The sequence below is a fragment of the Sus scrofa genome, chromosome 2, assembly GCF_000003025.6.
Source record: "Sus scrofa isolate TJ Tabasco breed Duroc chromosome 2, Sscrofa11.1, whole genome shotgun sequence".
NCBI lineage: Eukaryota > Metazoa > Chordata > Mammalia > Artiodactyla > Suidae > Sus > Sus scrofa.
The window spans coordinates 42201029-42219829 of record NC_010444.4 but is presented as its reverse complement, the minus strand read 5'-3'; the positions used below and the strand labels follow the sequence as shown (position 1 = coordinate 42219829).

General features: G+C 45.3%; 1 protein-coding gene across 23 annotated transcripts in view; it reads right to left on the bottom strand.

Moving 5' to 3' along the window:
• PLEKHA7 (pleckstrin homology domain containing A7) overlaps nucleotides 1-18801 on the bottom strand; it is a 229981-nt gene that overhangs the window by 91697 nt on the left and 119483 nt on the right. For 19 of the 23 annotated variants that reach the window (XR_002341555.1, XR_002341556.1, XR_002341558.1 and 16 more), the window contains one exon: nucleotides 4423-4506. The exons of 1 other annotated variant lie outside the window; for it this stretch is intronic. Coding sequence is in view for 13 of the 22 variants with exons in the window: in XM_021083278.1 (XP_020938937.1) it covers nucleotides 4423-4506 (84 nt within the window). In the remaining 9 variants the exon portion in view is untranslated. Of the gene's footprint in view, nucleotides 1-4422; nucleotides 4507-14691; nucleotides 15540-18801 lie in introns of those variants that run through there. 3 more of the 23 variants (XM_021083290.1, XM_021083291.1, XR_002341560.1) reach the window with 2 other exon arrangements.

Below are 18801 nucleotides of genomic sequence, written 5' to 3'. Positions count from 1 at the left end.
CACTGCATATCAGAAAACGATGACTTCCCTGGAGAAGACTTAAGGATGAATAGAAGAATCTGGGAGTAATTTTGAAGGGATAGGAACAGCAGGTTGTCTAAGTCGGTGGTTCTCAAAACTTTTCCAGAATCACAATCACCTGAAGGCTTCCTAAAACACAGTTTATGGGGTCCTATCTCCAGAGTCTCTGATGCTGTAAGGCTGGGGTGGGGCTTGAGAATTTGCATCTCTAACAAGTTGTCAGGGATGTCCACCACCCTAGAAAGTTTCACTCCCAGAAACAGCGGTGGAGGCTCTAGCAGAAGGAGTAATGTGACCTTAACAGATCCACTTGGGAGAAGGAAAAGAGCCAGTTTTCCTTTTTCCACCCAATACATTAATCTGAGAACTGATGTAAAGGATGCAAATGGTCATCTCAGCCTTCTTTTCTCACCATATAACACACTACACAACAAAATTAAGCTCTTTTAAGGGAACAAAACAGAAATCATATTCATTAGCACACTTTAAAAAAAGTGGATTCTGTGAAGGGAAGTCACGCCTCACTCACCCTCCAGAGCTCCCTTGGGATCTACCTGGAGGGAAAGCCAGGTCTATTTCGGGAAGAAGCACTTTGGATCATTGGTTGCAACCTCCCTCTCCAACCTTATCTCCACACGCTCCTTCAAAAACCTCCAGGACATGTCAGCCCCCTTGCCAAAGCTGGGCACAATTCCCTCAGCTGTGAGTGACCCTCACACACGAGCACACTTATCTTCACTTATCTAAATCCTTCCCTTCCTCCAGTTAGGGCCAGACACTTCAGCAAGAAAATCTCCCGTCTCTTTTGTCCCCGTCACAGCCAATCAATCACCAACTCCTTCAATTCTACCTCCCAAGTATCTCCAGAACCCAGCTGGTGCTCTTGGTTTTGCACTCTGATTGGTATAGATCCCCATGCTCCCCCTCCCTCCCTCTCTAGGTTTTTTGTTTTTTGTTTTTTTGCCTTTTTAGGGCTGCACTGGAGGCATATGGAGGTTCCAAGCTAGGGGTAGGATCAGAGCTGTAGCCGCTGGCCTACACAGCCACTGCCACGCCACATCCGAGCTGTGTCTGAGACCTACACTGCAGCTCACAGCAACGCCCTATCCTTAACACACTGAACAAGGCCAGGGATCCAATCTGCATCCTCACGGATACTAGTCAGATTTGTTTTCGCTGAGCCACAACGGGAACTCCCCACATCTAGGTTTTTGAATAGGTTGTTCACCTTGACTGGCCAGGTCTCAATTTAAACAACATCCTTTCCCAGGATGGAGGGGCCTTCCACAATCCCTAAGCCAGGTTAGAACCCTCTTTTATCAAGTTCAGTTGAACTCCACGTTCCCTCTATCCTGAACATTTATCACATCTGTGATCTCTTGTTCAATTATCTATCCTGCCAAGTGTACGCTCCTCACGGATAGAACCAATCTGTCTTGTTTGCTGCACTAACTGTAGAGTCTGGCATAGCCCCTAACACATCTAGGCACTTTCTAAGTATTTAATGAATAAGTACAGGAATCACCCCATCCATTCATAGGAATCTTTCCTTTCTGTCAATGCCTAAAGCACATTTGTCTGCTTCAAGGAGGGTCTGGCCACATAGTTGGGCCCATCATCTGAAACAAGCAAGCACCTCTTATGACATCTAGGAATCAGATCTAGAGGGAAAAAGTGACCCTTGAAAAGGAGGAGGAGTTTTTCCTTGGCAAGTGGATGGAACTGAAATCAGCTGCAGAGATATTTTGGTAGGTTAAAGAGGCTACCTTCTCAGAAGTGCTCAGGGAACAAAGTCTTCTGTTAACAATGAGGAAAGGGAATGTGTGTGATAGAGGTGTTTAGTGATGGAGAGTGTGCATTTCTCCAAAAGCATTATTAAAGTTGGTAACTTCTTGAGCTAAGTATTCCGAGGGATTCTCCATTCAGGCCTTTACTGACAGGCACCCATGTCTCCAGGATGCCTATGGAAGGGGGCAAACCCAATGACCTCCCAAGAGCTTCTGACCTTCAGAATTCTATAAACAAACTTATTCCAAGCTGGAATTCAGAGAATCCACACTCTGGCTTTGTCTTCACACAGCAATTATTTCTGATATAGGAGTCAAGACAACATTTACCTTCCACTTTCTCTAATAGTATTAATGCTTTCAAAGTTGGACCCCATACCGCTCCCCAACCCCACAGTCTGGCTGTCATGTCCCGTGAGCCATAAGCATCCAAATAATTGAGCAAAGAGCTTCTGATTAGGGTAAGGCTTGGACCTGACTAAAGAGATCAACCTTGGATGACATCCTGGCTTTTCTACTTCTAGCCAGGACACCTTAGGCAAGTGACATGACTTCTTTGGGTCTCAGTATCTTTGTCTCTAAAATGGTGATGATGGTCTGCCTCTCAGGATTATTGTATTAAATGAGATATGCACATGAAATCCTCAGCAAAGAGTAAACATGCAAGGAATGCCAGTGTGGTCATAATTATAGATTTCTAGTCTTAAAAGTTCTGTAGGATAATGATTCTAAGCTGAAAACACTGTCGAGGTGAAATGATACATTTGGAATTTGCTTCAAAACAAACCAGGGAGGAGTTCCCATTGTGGCGCAGTGGTGAACGAATCCGACTAGGAACCATGAGGTTGCGGGTTCGGTCCCTGCCCCTGCTCAGTGGGTTAACGGTCCGGCGTTGCTGTGAGCTGTGGTGTAGGTTGCAGACGCGGCTCGGATCCCGCGTTGCTGTGGCTCTGGCGTAGGCCAGTGGCTACAGCTCCGATTGGACCCCTAGCCTGGGAACCTCCATATGCCGCGGGAGCGGCCCAAAGAAATAGCAAAAAGACAAAAAAGAAAAAAAAAAAAAAAAAAAAAAAAAAAAAAAAAAAAAACAGGGAGGAGTTCCCATCATGGCTCAGTGGTTAACAAATCCGATTAGGAACCATGAGATTGTGGGTTCGATCCCTGGCCTTGCTCAGTGGGTTGAGGATCTGGCGTTGCCGTGAGCTGTGGTGTAGGTCACAGACATGGCTCAGATTCTGCGTTGCTGTGGTTGTGGCATAGGCCAGCGGCTACAGCTCCAATTAGTCCCCTAGCCTGGGAACCTCCATGTGCCATGGGTGTGGCCCTAGAAAAGAAAAAAAAAAAGAAAAGAAGAAGAATCCAGGGGGTGAGGAGAAGGATACAGACGAAATAAAATCAGCCACCACGTTTGGGAAACTGCTGAAGATGAGTGAAGGATTTATTACTGTTATTTCTCTACTTTTGTATATGTTTGAAATTTTCTGTATTAATTTAAAAGTGTAAGTATGGAGAGAGGAAAATTCTGTAAAAATATAAATATGGATAAATTAAGATTATATTTGGGAGTTCCCGTCGTGGCGCAGCGGTTAACGAATCCGACTAGGAACCATGAGGTTGCGGGTTCGGTCCCTGCCCTTGCTCAGTGGGTTAACGATCCGGCGTTGCCGTGAGCTGTGGTGTAGGTCACAGATGCAGCTCAGATCCCGCGTTGCTGTGGCTCTGGTGTAGGCCGGCAGCTACAGCTCCGATTCGACCCCTAGCCTGGGAACCTCCATATGCCGTGGGAGTGGCCCAAAGAAATAGCAAAAAGACAAAACAAACAAACCAAAAAAAAAAAAAGATTATATTTGTACATATCTAGATGGCTGAATAGAAGAAAAATGATTTGAAGAAAGAGAACAAACCACCCTTAAAGCTAGTGCCTCCATGAGTTTCTCAGACAACTGTCTCTAATGATCAAAGGGGAACACAGAAACTTGCACATGTTTCCCTGCCTTCATTTTTGGGAGAACACATCCTGAGTGGGCGGTACTTACATTTTGAAACAGACAATCCCTGGGTGGTAGAACCTGTCTCTGAGCACCCCAGAGGCCCTGCTAAAATGGGACTGAGGGGTAAGAAAGTTCCCGTGTTAGGAAAAGCAAGCAGAAAGAACTCAAAATGTTCAGGGACAATGGATGCCACCAGCCCTGCTCTTTTCTAAGCCCTGGCTTTGGATTCCCATTGGAGGCTTCCCTGGGAGGCTGGACCCGCTCCATCTGAGGCTGTATTTAGGGTATGTTCACAGTAGATGAGTGGGTCCTCTCAGAACGCAGCTCGAGTGTTAGATGATGCTTGAGGGGAAAGGGTTCATTCAGGCGAAAGGGAGCCGTGAAGAGGCTCTGACAAGACCCATCTTAGCACAACCCCATGTCACCAACCCCTTTCACAGCTACCTGCTGAGACGTCTAGAGGGTAAAAAACCAAAAGTCTCATGTTTCACCTTGAATCAAACAACCCACTCCAAGCCCCTCTGTCCAAGAGCAAAAATAGTCCAGCAAGCTTTGTTTTGAGCAAATGCCTTTAAGCTCCCCACGCTCCACCTGAAAAAGGAGACTATGTAAATGGAACTTACTCCTCTTGAAGAATAAATTCACTATTTTCTGGAGAAAACTGCCCGCTCACAGGATGCCTGAACGCTGTGGTCTGCTGGTTATGGCTAAAAAGAAAGAAAGAGAGATAATGAATGAGAAGTCATGTGAATGGAAAGGCTCACAGACACAACAACAGCTCAGTAATGTCTGAGGACCCCCGATCATCACAGATTCCTCCCGGGGTGAGACCGAGGGCCTTTCCTCCAAGAAGCCCTTCATCTGTCAGAAGCCAGCTGCATTTAAAAACCACAAACTTGCAGCTCAGGTGCCAAAGCCCACCTAAGAGGTGGAGATTTCAATTTTAGGCAAGTCTTGGCTCCAAGGGAACAGTGCATCTTAGAGAGACTTAGTCCAATAAATTGAAGTACTTACTCCAATAAATTGACTCGAGCAGCCAAAAGTTACTTTAAGAAGGCATAAGCCGAAAACAAGAATGAAGGAAAGCAGACAGCATTTTCAACAGCTTCCAAAACCCATGAACCAGAGAAAGAATTCTAAGAATTAGCCACCCACCCAGAAAAAATTTATCTTCTGAAAATTCTTCTCCCTACTACAAAATGTCTTCACTTCAGTGATGGGATATAAGCGTATGGGCATGTCTCTGCAATACGACCTGTACAATTTCAACACTGTGCAGTTTCTATCACCCTTTTGAAGTGAGGAGGGATCCGCTTCCACGCCGAGTTGACAGACACAACCGAAGTGTGTAGGTGTTTTGTGTATTCATAAAGGCTGCCTGGTTCTTTGAAAGGAAGGAGGAGCTGGCTCTAGAGGCTACTGCTCTGCTCCACGAATAAACTAAACTAACCGCCTCTTTGAAAGAAAAAAAAAAAAAAAAAGATTTCAAAATGTTTTTCTCAGTCACAAAATCAGTTATTTTAGAAATTTTAGAAAATATAGAAAGAAAAAAGCCACCCATCATCTCACCACCTAGATAAATACCTGTGTATCTTCTTCTATTGAAAAAAATTTAAAAAAATTGTGGGAGTTCCCATTGTGGCGCCGTGGAAGTGAATCTGACTAGGAACCATGAGGTTGTGGGTTCGATCCCTGGCCTCACTCAGTGGGTTAAGGATCCAGCGTTGCTGTGGGATGTGGGGTAGTCGAAGACGCGGCTCAGATCTGGCATGGCTGTGGCTGTGGCATAGGCCAGCAGTGGTAGCTCCCATTGGACCCCTAGCCTGGGAACTTCCATATGCTGCAAGCGCAGCCATTAAAAAAAAGAAAAAAAAAATTTGTGATTTTACTGTATTAAAAATCTATCCTGCTTTTTTTTCTTTTTTTTTTTGAGGATTTTATTTTATTTTTATTTATTTATTTTTAAATATTATGTTACTTTATTTTTTTATTACTCGAATGAATTTATCACATCTGTAGTTGTATAATGATCCTAACAATCCAATTTCACAGGATTTCCATCCCATAACCCGAGCACATCTCCCCACCCCCCAAACTGTCTCCAATCCTGCTTTTTTCATATCCTAGTAGCATCAAAAATTTCCTGTGTCATTAAAACTTCTTCATTTGAAATAGGTGAGTAATAGTCTTATCACACGGATGTAAAATTTTTTTTCATTTAACTGTCCAAAAAATGTTTACTGGCCATCTGTGTGCCAGGTACTGCTTCAGGTGCTAGAGATGTGGAATGAACAAAAAAGCCCCTACCCCATGGTGCTTACATTCTAGAAAGACCGACATTCTTCTAATGCTGGACATTTCAGATGCTTCCCCTACCCCACCCCCACCTTTATAAAAAATATCTCTCTGCATATATAGGCTTTTTCTACAGCTCAAATGATTTCCTTTGGTTAAAGTCCCAGAAGTAAAATTAATCAAAGGGCATGGTCATTTTTTAAGGCTCCAAATACAGAAGGTTAAAATGCTTTTACTGTCAGACTCAATACATCATCTCAGTTTGAGTGTTAAGATATTAGATCCATATCCAAATTGAGCCCTGCCTCAACTCGGAGATTAGTAAATTTAAATGAGCACAGCATAAAAGTTACTAAAAAGGAAAACATCTCCAGGCCTACAAAGTTGGTCTTATTCTGCCCTGGGGCCTGGTCAGAGCGCCCTGTGCTCTGGTGTCTGGGGAAAGCTGGCATCAAGGTCTGAGCTGGCTGAATCCTAATAAGCCATACATAAAGCAGGCAGAGCCAACAGGCCAGGCTGCTCCCTGGCCCTGCGACTGTACACCCCCTCCAGCACCGTCTCGCCCCTCCCAAACACGGCCAGTCTCCGAATTCTCAGCTCCTGGTTCCAGCCAAAGCCCTCGGAATCCTATGACCTCATCTAGCAGGCAGCAAGCTGCTCTTTCCAAAACAGGGAGTTAAGGCATGAGCATCTTGATAAGGATGAGAAGCAGGCCCCCTAAATATCCATCTCAGAAATCCTTGCCCCATGTTACACCTAGGTTCTTTTAGAGTCTTCTCCATTCACCAGGGAATTGGAAAACACAAACTCTAACCTAAGCCCGCGTCACTTCCACCCGGAGGAAAAAAAAAATGCTCTGCTCATAATGAGAATAACAATAATTCCTATCCACTAGCACCTCTACAAAGTCTCTTCTTCCACGTCTTAGCTATTAACACCATCAACTCCTGTTTTATGAATGAGGAAACAGCTCACAGAGGTTAAGTGACTTGCACAAGAAAACTTCGTCAATAAGTGATCAGACTGGGACATGAATCCAGGTCTTCTATTTCTAAATTTGATGCTCTCTGCATGATAACCTGCTGTCCCCTTCCCTTAGGAGTCTGTGGGGCTGGCAGCTTCCTGGCCATGATCAGAAATCCCTAAAGACAAGGCATCAGAAAAACAGCAGCATCTATTGCTACTCCCTCTCCCCTCCCCCACATCCCTCCCCTTATGCCCAGGGCCAGATTTATGAGTGGCAACAATGTCTTTGGTCCTAACACAAAGTCAGCCTGGTGACTCTCTGGTAGATACCGGCAAAGAACCAATCTTCTACATGCCTAGAGCGGCATCCAGTAAGGACTTCATATTCACTGCACAACCTTAACATCATCTCCTGGGCTCCCACACCCAACTTGTACCAGCCTCAATAAGCACAGCGTCTTGGGCAAATGAATCCTGAGCTGGAAGGTGTGGGCACTAAGACAAGTTTTACATTCTAATATTAGAAGAAGGATAGTTTTTTTTAAAGTGGACAAAAATATAGCTGTCATTTGATCAGACCTAGAGGCAGCTAGCTCCCCAACCTTTCTTTACTATTATGGATGCTACCTTTTTGTCAAAAATAGCTATCAACCACAGCACCATCAGCACCATTTCCTGCATTTACACAAAGATTTAAATGTGGTCACATTCATCTGCACATTCAGTGCAGATATTTTTATTCCCATGTTACATATAAGGAAACAAAGATTCAGGTGATGGGATATTATTGGATCACTAAATTAAAAAAAAAAAAACACTCAATACATTGAGAAAAGCAATCAGAGTAATGCTTCCTGAATAGCGAGGAATTCAAATCTGATTATTTCTAATCAAACTCACCCAGCTTGCTAATGGCAGAGCTTCTGGTTCAGTACTTTTTGAGCAAAGGAAGAAGTGTTAGGTCCTTGGGCTATTTCATTCAATCGTCCTATATACCCAGCAGGGCAGGCTGTGTTTCGTCACATCAAACCACAGGTGACGAAAGGCCCAGAAAGGGTAAATGTTGTGCCCACAAGAGTTAACTTCTGTGCTTCTGCAACCACCACTCTTCCGATCTCTTCCTACCACTCCAGGTCACCCTCACCAAATGAAGGTTGCCTATCCAACGTTAGACCGCCACACTCATTTGGAGAATGCAAAGTCCTCTGACTTAACCTGCTGCCCTTGTGCCTTCAGCCCAAAAGCCCCCAGCCTGCTCCACTTCCTGATTTTCCATTTTCTAAAATCCATAGAGAATCTCACGTCCTATCACCCTGCCTCAAGATGCAGTTAGCAGGCACAGACAAATCCCTTGAAATACCTGTTCTTAAACCTGAATTGCCACCTTACTCCCTGGCAGTGATGGAGACAGCCCGGCTGGGTGCCAGATGGCTGGTTTCAATGGAACACAGAAAGTCTCTCTCTCCATACAAGGACTTCTATTGCTCTTCAGGCTACCGAGAAAGTAACTTGCCAAACGAGGTAGAACACAAACTAGCCTTTATTCCCAGATCCTGGTCTTCCTCCCAGGAGCACCCCTCCAGGTTGAATGGCACCCAGTCTCAGTTTCACCTGTGAGAGGACCAGGGGGCAGGGTGGAAGGTGGCAGGGAAGAAAGGACAATCTCCATAAAGGCAGGCCATGGTCCAAAAAACACATAAAAAGATGTTCAACATCGCTCATTATTAGAGAAATGCAAATCAAAACCACTATGAAGTACCACCTTACACCACCCAGAATGGCCATCATCAAAAAGTCTACAAACAATAAGTGCTGGAGAGGGTGTGGAGAAAAAGGAACCCTATTATACTGTTGGTGGGATTGTAAATTGGTGCAACCACTGTGGAAAACAGTACGGAGATGCCTCAGAAAACTAAAAATAGAACTACCATTTGATGGAGCAATCCCATTCCTGGGCATCTATCCAGAGAAAACCATGACTCGAAAAGACACATGTGCTCCAGTGTTCACTGCAGCACTATTTGCAATAGCCAAGACATGGAAACAACCTAAATGTCCATCAACAGAGGAGTAGATCAAGAAGATGTGGTAAGTATACCCAATGGAATATTACTCAGCCATTAAAAGGAACGAAATACCGGCATTTTTAGCAACATAGATGGACCTAGAAATTATCATGCTAAATGAAGTTAGCCATACAATGAAACAGCAACATCAAATGCTTTCACTGACATGTGGAATCTGAAAAAAGGACAGAATGAACTTCTTTGCAGAACAGATACTGACTCAGACTTTGAAAAACTTATGGTCTCCAGAGGAGACAGTTTGGGGGTGGGGGGGATGTGCTGGGGTTGTGGGATGGAAATCCTATAAAATTGGATTGTGCTGATCATTGTACAACTACAAATGTAATAAATTCATTGAGTAAAAGAAGAAAACAAAACAAAACAAAAAAAGGCAGGCCATGGATAACCATACACATAAACAAGCACGTTTTCACAAGCCCCTGGCCTGGGTTAGGCCCTAAAAACGTCCAACAGTCAACACAGGAGACTGGATAAGACAGCAGAATGAGGACCAGGGAGAACTGGAGACTGACTTGAGCTCCATAGAAGGAAGAGCCCATCTACAACCACAGACAGGGCTGGTCAAAATGTAAACAGATCCTACACTTTCTTGCAATGTTTTTACAAGATTGATCTTCCATTCATACAGATTTTGACTATCATGTGAGGAGGGACTCTGGTTGGCTAAACATAAAGGCTCCAATTTACTTAGCATGGCCATTTTTTTGGCATGGCAAGAAGTCTGGAGTTAATGCGAATGGTGTTCAAGAGTGGAGGTTGGAGCAGCCTGATAAATCTGCTTTTTTTGACAGTGGTGGTACTGGTATGCTGAGTGTGACAGAGCTGCTCTGTCAGCACTAGCTCTTATCTGGCCCATGCTATAAAGAGAAGAAACAGCTTAAAATGTAAGGAAAGTGTCCGGCCTCAAAGCCCACAACGGGATTCCATCAAGGCTCTCCTCATTGGTATGCCTGGCAGCAGCTCCACCCTAGACCTTCTGGCTCCTCCATGCAGCTCCCCAAATACTCTCAGAATCTCCCTGCAGACCTGAAGCCACAGTCAGCACTGCCTCCAGGCTTGTTAAGGCACTTACCATCTTTGTTCTAAATCCCAGTGTCTCCAGAAAACCAAGGGTCCTAGGTCACCAAATAATGCTCCTACTTAGGTTCCCAAATTGATAACCGAAGCTGAAAAGCAAAGAAACTGCCTCCCCACCTTCAGCCTCCAGAGTAAAGAGGTAGCAGCCAACAGTCGAAATGGCACCTCCACTTTCCTGTAACACTTTTTAAGCAACTTTTGTTTTATTTTACTGAACATTTTCACAAAATTGATCATTTAGTACAAATTGTCACTGTTGTTCATGTGGCATTTCCTAAGGGGGCTGAGGATGTTCCTGAAGTGGTCTTTGCACTATTTTAAGTGTCAAGATTTGCAACAGCTCGCTGCACACGGGTGTTACTCTGACAGGCCCTTCTTGCAGAAGCTGGAAATCAGGCTTGATGAACCAACGTATGGTCCTCATTCTCTCTCCAAGTGAATGCCATTAACACAGTAGTACTAACCAGCCTCCTTCAATATCCACCCTGGGCCACAAGTCAGCCCAGAGTCCTGGGGTCAGACTATCTGGGTTCAAGCCAGAAGAAGTCACCTCAGGTCCCTCAGCCTCAGTTCTTCCACTTGCAAATAGGGAATAAGAACAATAGTCTTCCCACAGGCTGTTGCAAGGAAAAATGAGGGAACGTATATGAAAGGGCATCACACAACGCCTGGCACATAGAAGGTACTTACTTAAAGTTTGCTGAACCCGGGTCTTGACTATTGCAATGACTAACAGACATCTAAATTTTATTTTATTTATTTATTTATTTTTTTGTCTTTTTGCCATTTCTTGGGCTGCTGCTGCGGCATATGGAGGTTCCCAAGCTAGGGGTCCAACCGGAGCTGTAGCTGCCGGCCTACACCAGAGCCACAGCAACACAGGATCCGAGCTGCGTCTGCGACCTACACCACAGCTCACGGCAACGCCGGATCCTTAACCCACTGAGCAAGGCCAGGGATTGAACCCGCAACCTCATGGTTCTTAGTCGGATTCGTTAACCCCTGAGCCACGACGGGAACTCCGGACATCTAAATTTTAACAAGGCAAAAATAGAATGAGTCTCTTCCCCTCACTCCCACCAAACCTGACACTCCTCCTCCCGATTTTCCTATGTCCATTAACAGCATCACTGTCCAACAACCTTGGAGTCATCTTCCACTCCTTTACCTTAACCATCACACACCATGTATTAGCCAAGTCTTGTTGCCTCCATCTACAAAACACACTCTGAATTCATCCACTTCTCTACATCTCTGCAGCCAGCACCCTAATCATCTCTTGAAAGAATTGTACAACAGCTTCCCAACCGCTCTTCCTTCTTCCACTCTGGCCTTTGTACCACCTGTCCCCCTCACCAAAAACCAGACGGATCTTTTAAAATGTAAAGACAGCATGCTCCTCCTTTAAACCCTACAACGCCCCACATCACACAGAGTAAAATTGAAGCTCCTTACCTTGACTTACGAGATCCTAGATGATCTGACCCCTGTCTAGCTCCATCCTCTTCCTGGACCACTCTCCTTCCTCCTCATCCTACTCCAGCCACACCGGCCTTCCCTCGGCTCCTTGAACACCAAGCTCTGAACAACCTTTGTGCTAGATGCTCTCTTCCCATACTCTCAAAACTGGTTCCTTGTCATTCAGACCTCAGCAGAATTATCATCATCTCAGAGCCCTTCCCAACCACCCATTGAAGTAGGCTCCCGGTCACTCCATATCACATCACCCATTATAATTATTACTAATTGTTATTTTTCTTGCTTTTGTCTGTGTTTGAAGATCATCCGTCTCCCTACTAACATGCGTATTCCAGAAGAGCAAGGACCTCACCTGCCTTTTCAGTGCTGTTATCAACCTGTAACAGTCTTTGGCTGTTGTATTTGCTGAATGAATGTGAACAAACTGAGAAGATTCCCACTTTAAAGTGAGGCCATGCCTCCAAATAGGCTAGCTAATTATACAGAAGTCTGGACTTGGGTGACAAGGAGACAAGAACTTAAAAGGTCCTAAGTCATCAGAAGGCAGTGGTCTCTGCTCTTACCGCCTGGGGAAGGAAGCATCAGATCAACAAACCAAGACACTTCACCCTTGGCTCTCTCCCAAATGTGTTACCCTCACCTGCAACTTCCCATAAACCCCTGCAAAGAAGAGGTAGTACACTCAACAGAGAGAATCAAAGAATGGAATACAAACAACCAAGAGGCAATTACGGAGTGATTAAAAACACACAAGAGGATAATACAAACATCACCTGTATCTCCCTTTTGAGAAGTGGGAGAGTTATTTGGTGTGAAACCTACAATTTGATGACTGATTATATGCTCTCACATCACTCTCTACTATTTCATAGGTGTTTACTCTCCTCCCCTCTCCCTCCCCTCCCTTAAGATCCTAAGTTCCCAGAGGGCTGGGAGCAGTCATTCACTTATTGCTCATGTATTTCCTGCAGCACAGAACAGCAATACCCGTGGAGCAGGCACTTGAACTCCTTTATCTCAACAGGCACAAACACACGTCACCTTCAGGGAGAGGCTCTATGGAACCCACCTCACTTTCTGATTTCAGCAGCCCAACCTATCATACACGCCCCAGAAAGAGTGGGAAAGGCAGGAGCCCCAAGGCCCTGATAAAGGATCTTATAGCCAGGCTGGGAGACTCCACGAGCCTGGAGAAGCATGGCACAGACCAAAAAAGGGCCTTCCCCGCTCCCACGCTGTCCGCACTTGACTCACGCACACTCCCAACAGGGAGAGACACTGAAATCCACCTAAACCTCAGACCCACCACCCAGAGGGACAGTCAGTACCGGCTCTCCTTGACCAAAGGTGCCAAAAGGGACTGAGCCTGGCACAGACAGCTGGGCTCAAGGGAGTCACAAAATTAACTGAGTGAACTGAACGCTCTTACATCTTGCAAAGAGGGAGGTCTGTCCTTTCCACACACTGAATTTCACAGATTAAAGTCTTCTAGCATGATTTGAAAAGCTCTATAGTTCATTAGGCTCTCCAGGTGTTTTCAGATCCACTCGGTGGCCAACTCGTTTCATAAATTACCTCTTCTGACCCAGTAACCCACACTGCAAACCTCTCTATTCCCCAAGTCCCCACGTGGGGCCCTAATATTTAGGACTGCTAATTGGTTAATAGGAAGTTTTAATTCTGGCTCCACAAGACTTCAATAACTATGAAAAAACTAAAGCCAAATCCCTGACTGAATAAGGAAATCAAACCCAGTCTCCTCTCCCCCACCCCCTTTTTTAAAGGAAGCTGGCAGACAAGCAATGTAGCAGAAGCCAAAGTACCAGTTCTGTTACCACCAACTAGTTTCACACCTCTGAGCAAATACTGAACCTCTCTGGGCCTTAGTTTCCTCATTTGTCCAATGACGGGTTAGACTCTCCATCTGGAGAGGCCACAGGAGGCCATCAGGCATAAACCCCAGGCTGTTCAGAGTCATACAGGCTGGAGTTCAAATCTCAGCTCTGCCACACACTGGTGGTACACGACCTTGAAAGAGTTAATGACCTTTCAAAGTGCTGGTTTCTTTATCTGCAAAAAGAGGAGACAATTCCAACTCTGCAAGATTGTTATAAAGACTGCTGATAATGTGTCTGGCCTATGGCAGACGCTCAACCTTCAGTGCCTATTATATTTTTGTTTTGCTAGCTTTAAAACTCCTCTCTAATACTGTTGTTTTGTCTTTTTCTAAATCACAAACTGTTAGCCTGGCTCAAGAACACATTTTCTTCCCTTTGAGTTAAGGCACAACACCCCGCCTCTGGTTTAAACTTCTATTTAAAGAACTTGCCTACCAGGCAAAGTGGTTTAAGATCAATAAGCACCCTCTGTCAGCCACACTTCTGTCCCTCACTGGGTCAAGCCCCATGGTTCAGAAAGTGCAGCCCTAGAAAAAAACAGCCTCCGCAGCCGGCTGTGCTAAGCCAGGAACACACACTCTAGAGAAGTCTTAAAACTTCACAGGAAACACTTTCGACCCCAGAGAACACTCAGTTTTATCCTTCTTTTAAAGCTCTTCAATAAGTCAGTTTCCTCAAATGTAAAATGAGAAGACTGGACCAGGTGATGTTTTATGGATCTTCCAGCTGTAATATCTTAAAACACTGAAGTTCATCTCAGACTGTTGCTGGAGCCACAGGCTGAAATGTAACAACACTGCACAAAACTGAAAACACAAAGGAAGGAGGCAGAACAGGTGTCCCCTCCCCAGTTGCGCTTGCCAACAGAATATCCTTTGAAATGACATTGGAGAGGTGCAGTTAATGACACTTTTGTCCTGTTTATTCCCAATCAGACTGGATTGTTTGTGGATTTTTTTTTTTTTTTTAACTGCAGGCTCTCCCAACCAAACCACAGAAAACTCCTTTTCTCTCCATCATTACTAGGCTTTCATGAATCAGGAATACATCACAGCAAACTGAATCCCTATGAAACCAGTATAGGACTAACCTGCTTTCCTGTTCTTGCTGGGAAAAGAGGAAGACGCTCTCTCCTTGAGCTCCATGCTGTGTCTTCCCAGCCTTATGAAAACCCCAGTTCAGATCAGGCAGGGAGGGAGGGAGGGCCCAGCTGTGTGCAGAGGTGAAGCGGAGGCTCCCAGCCCAGCCTGCCTGTTCTCTTTCAATTTCAGTTCTGGAGCAGCTGCCTCCCAAAAGGTGTTACAAATCCAGCAGCCACTTGCTCCTACTCATTCATTCTCTTTCCTCTCCGCCCCCTCCCCCACGCAAAATCTGGCAACAACATAGGAACACAGTTCCACCTCTGAGTCACTGCCCCACTGTGGCCAAGCAGAGTACTGGCTGGGAGTAAACAGCTAGGCAGGCACTTGATGTCTCCAGGCCCCATTTCTTCTGTTCTTTGAGACCATGGGGTGGTAGCCCCTCTGGTGGCAGGACATGAAAAACACCTCCACTTGAGAGCCCTGGGGTGAGAATGAATTGCTCACTCAGTTCTGCTCTGCCACACTGTGGCTGATATCAGCCTGAAAGCAGAGAGCCTTTGGTGGAAAAATGAGGGTTCCTCTCTCACTACCTCTCATGGTCAGGGTGGGGAAGGAGCTAAGCAGTTACATGCTGTCATACCCACTCCCCCTGCCAACAATCTATGATTCTTTTACCGCTGCTTGGGATGGCTACAGCTTTCTCAGCATCAGTTTAATCATATGGCTTTCACTCCCAGAACAGGCTTAGAAAGTAGAAGGGCAGGGGTTAGGAAAGGCAAGCTAAGGCATCCAAATGCCTTTATTTTTTTCTTTTTCTTTTTAGGGCCACACCACAGCATATGGAAGTTCCGGGGCTAGGGGTCAAGCAGAGCTGCAGTTTCCAGCCTCTGCCACAGTCACGCAATGCCAGATCCGAACTGGATCTGCAACCTAAACCACATCTTGTGGCAACACTGGGCCCTTAACCAGCTGAGCAAGGCCAGGGATTGAACCCACATCCTCATGGATACTAGTCAGGTTCTTAACCCGCTAAGCCGCAATGGAAACTCCCCAAGGGCCTTTATTGCCATGGCCTCAGAGCAACACCATGGCTCTTCACTGTGTCTGTGTAGGACTACAAGTCACAATGCAGCTGACCACTTGAAATATGAACTCCATGGAACAAGGACTTCTGTTTCCATAGCTATGTTCTAATGCTTCCATATTGCTTGGCACACAGTAGGCGTTTCATAAATATTTGTTGAATGAAAAAAAATACAAGGGGTCTTGTTCTGAGTCTTCTTTAGATGACAATTTCACTAAAACCTGTATCTACTACCATCATCTGTTCCCTTTTAGAAATGTCCATTGCCTTCATAACTCCCACAACTGCCTGTAGGGAGCCCTCTATACATCTTTAAATGAAGAGATGATTTACTGTGACACCAAGGAAGCTTAAGCATTAGGGCCCCTCACTTTCACAAGCACCTTCCAAGGCCATAGAAAGGGGTCTAGTAATGTGTGTACATGCTTTCTGCAAATTTATGTATTTTTAAAGAAGACCTCTCAAATTTTATAAACATCAAGCCCCACAAAACAGGTCTGCCGCAGCAGAATGAAAGAATGAAGAACTCACAAGCCACCCTGACCGCAGAGCATTTGGTTTAACAAAACTTGTTTTACCCACAGAGTCGATAAGCACCGAACTATAGACATAACCTAATCAATCACAAGTCAATTGCTATAAAGCCTGGAGTAGGTTTAAGAGGACAAACTCACTTCGTTCAACGTTTACTTAGCCCTACTATGTGTTCTGCACCAAGTGCTTTGAGGTAAAACAGTTGTTTAGAACATAATTATTCCCACTGAATAAGAGCTTATGATCCAAAAGAATAGACTGAGGGGTTCCCATCATGGCTCAGCAGAAACGAATCTGACTAGTAACCAAGAGGATGCAGGTTTGATCCCTGGCCTTGCTCAGTGGGTTAAGGATCCAGCATTGCTGTGGCTGTGGTGTAGGCCAGTGGCCATAGCTCCAGTTGGACCTCTAGCCTGGGAACCTCCATATGCCGAGGGTCTGGCCCTAGACAAAAAAAACCCAAAGCCCAAAAGAATAGACTGGTATGTCATATCTAGACATAATATGTATTTTATAATATTAAACATAAATAATATAAACATGCATAACTACAAATCAGAGTGAGTACCGCAATGTCAAAGTAGAACAAGGCACACCGACTTGCTAAGTGTCAATCTGCTGGGTACAACCACACTGGAAAGGAAATCCTTTTATCCCCATTACCCCCCTGCAAATATGACTATTGAGGCACAGAGGGGTCAAGTGCCACCCCAAGGTCACATAACCAGTAAGTGACAAAGACAGATGTCAAGGCCATATCTGCCTGATTCCTAAGTATGGGTTTGTTCTCAGCGGCTACATTTCAGTCAATGGCCAGTTGCTCCACTGAACCTCCAAAATGCCTGAGGAGACTTGCGGGCGGCAGAGATACCGGAACCACATCAAGCACCAGCAGAGGCTGGCCAGCTTCCAAAGCCCACACTTTTGGGAGTGGAGGAACAGGAAGTGCCATGAGCTTATTCACCAGGTATATAGCTGTAACCCTCATTCACCAGGCACACCCTGGCAGGGATCAGTGACAGCTACCTGGGAGCCAGATGAGGCCACCTGACAGGCTCCCACCCTGAAGTCCTGCCTCCAAACTCCCTGGTCCTGGTTGCCAGACCGATCATGCGGCAGCATGGCTCTCATTCCATTATCTCCTGGTACACACCCTCCGTGGCTTCTCGCTGCTAAAGCCTCCTTCTCTCTCACCACTTCCCTAGACTGTTCAGGACTTCCTTGGTGGCCTAGTGGTTAAGGATTCAGTGCTGTCACTGCTGTGACTCAGGCTCAATCCCAGCCCTGGTAAATTCCGCATACTGTGGGCACGGCCCCAAAAACGAAAACAATTTAACTGTTCACTAGTTCCCCAAGTCACCCTGTCTTTCCCACCTCTGGGCTCCTGCCATCTTCTTCCCTAATGAATTCTGCCCAACCTTCAAGGCCCCTTCTCTTCCCAGCTGTCCTTCCTGATCACTCCAGGCCATTCTTCCTCGTAGTTTCAGCACTGAAGGCTTACACTCTTTGTACAGCAATTACACTTCCCCACAGCTCTTTTCATTTTACCTTACAAAAATTAAATACAGTGGTTCCATGGTAGCTGTGGGAGATTGGTTCTAGGACTCCCCCTCCCCAAACCAGAATCTACAGACGATCAAGTCCCTTATATAAAAATGGCACAGGAGAGTCAGTCAGCCCTCCTCAACTGCGGGTTCTGCATCCAAGGGGGCCAAGTGCACTCTGTGTTACAGACGGATATAAACTAAAAAGCAGAAGGTCCCTTTCTTGCCTTGAATTCAGTGTCAATCTCAGAGGCAACATGTTTACCAGTTTCTTGTGTATCCTTTGTTTTCACTTTTTGCGTTTATGAAATTTTTTATGCATTTAAAATTTTACATACGCATCTTTTTAGAAGAAAATTACACAGAATAAAACTGTACATTGGAGTTCCCATCGTGGCACAGAGGTTAACGAATCCGACTGGGAACCATGAGGTTGCGGGTTCGGTCCCTGCCCTTGCTCAGTGGGTTAATGATCCGGCGTTGCCGTGAGCTGTGGTGTAGGTTGCAGACGCGGCTCGGATCCCGCGTTGCTGTGGCTCTGGCATAGGCTGGCAGCTACAGCTCCGATTAGACCCCTAGCCTGGGAACCTCCATATGCCGCGGGAGCGGCCCAAAGAAATAGCAAAAAGCCAAAAAAAAAAAAAAAAAAAAAACTGTACATAGTTTTCTACAACTTACTTTTTACTCTACAATTCCTCTGTATCCACATGTAAGGATAAGCATAACCCTTTTCACACACAGCTCTCCCAGGACCCCCCAGCAGACTAGATCACCCCATAGAGAGATGACCCAGGAGCCAACGTGCTCCAACACGTATGAGAGGTTTCAAATTTGATCACCTTCAAATAAATTTGTCCCCCAAATTTGTTTCATTTGAACCACACAGATTTTTTTAAATTGAACCAAAGTTTAACAATGGGACATTTTCATACAAAAATCCAGCTTATCTTGGAAAA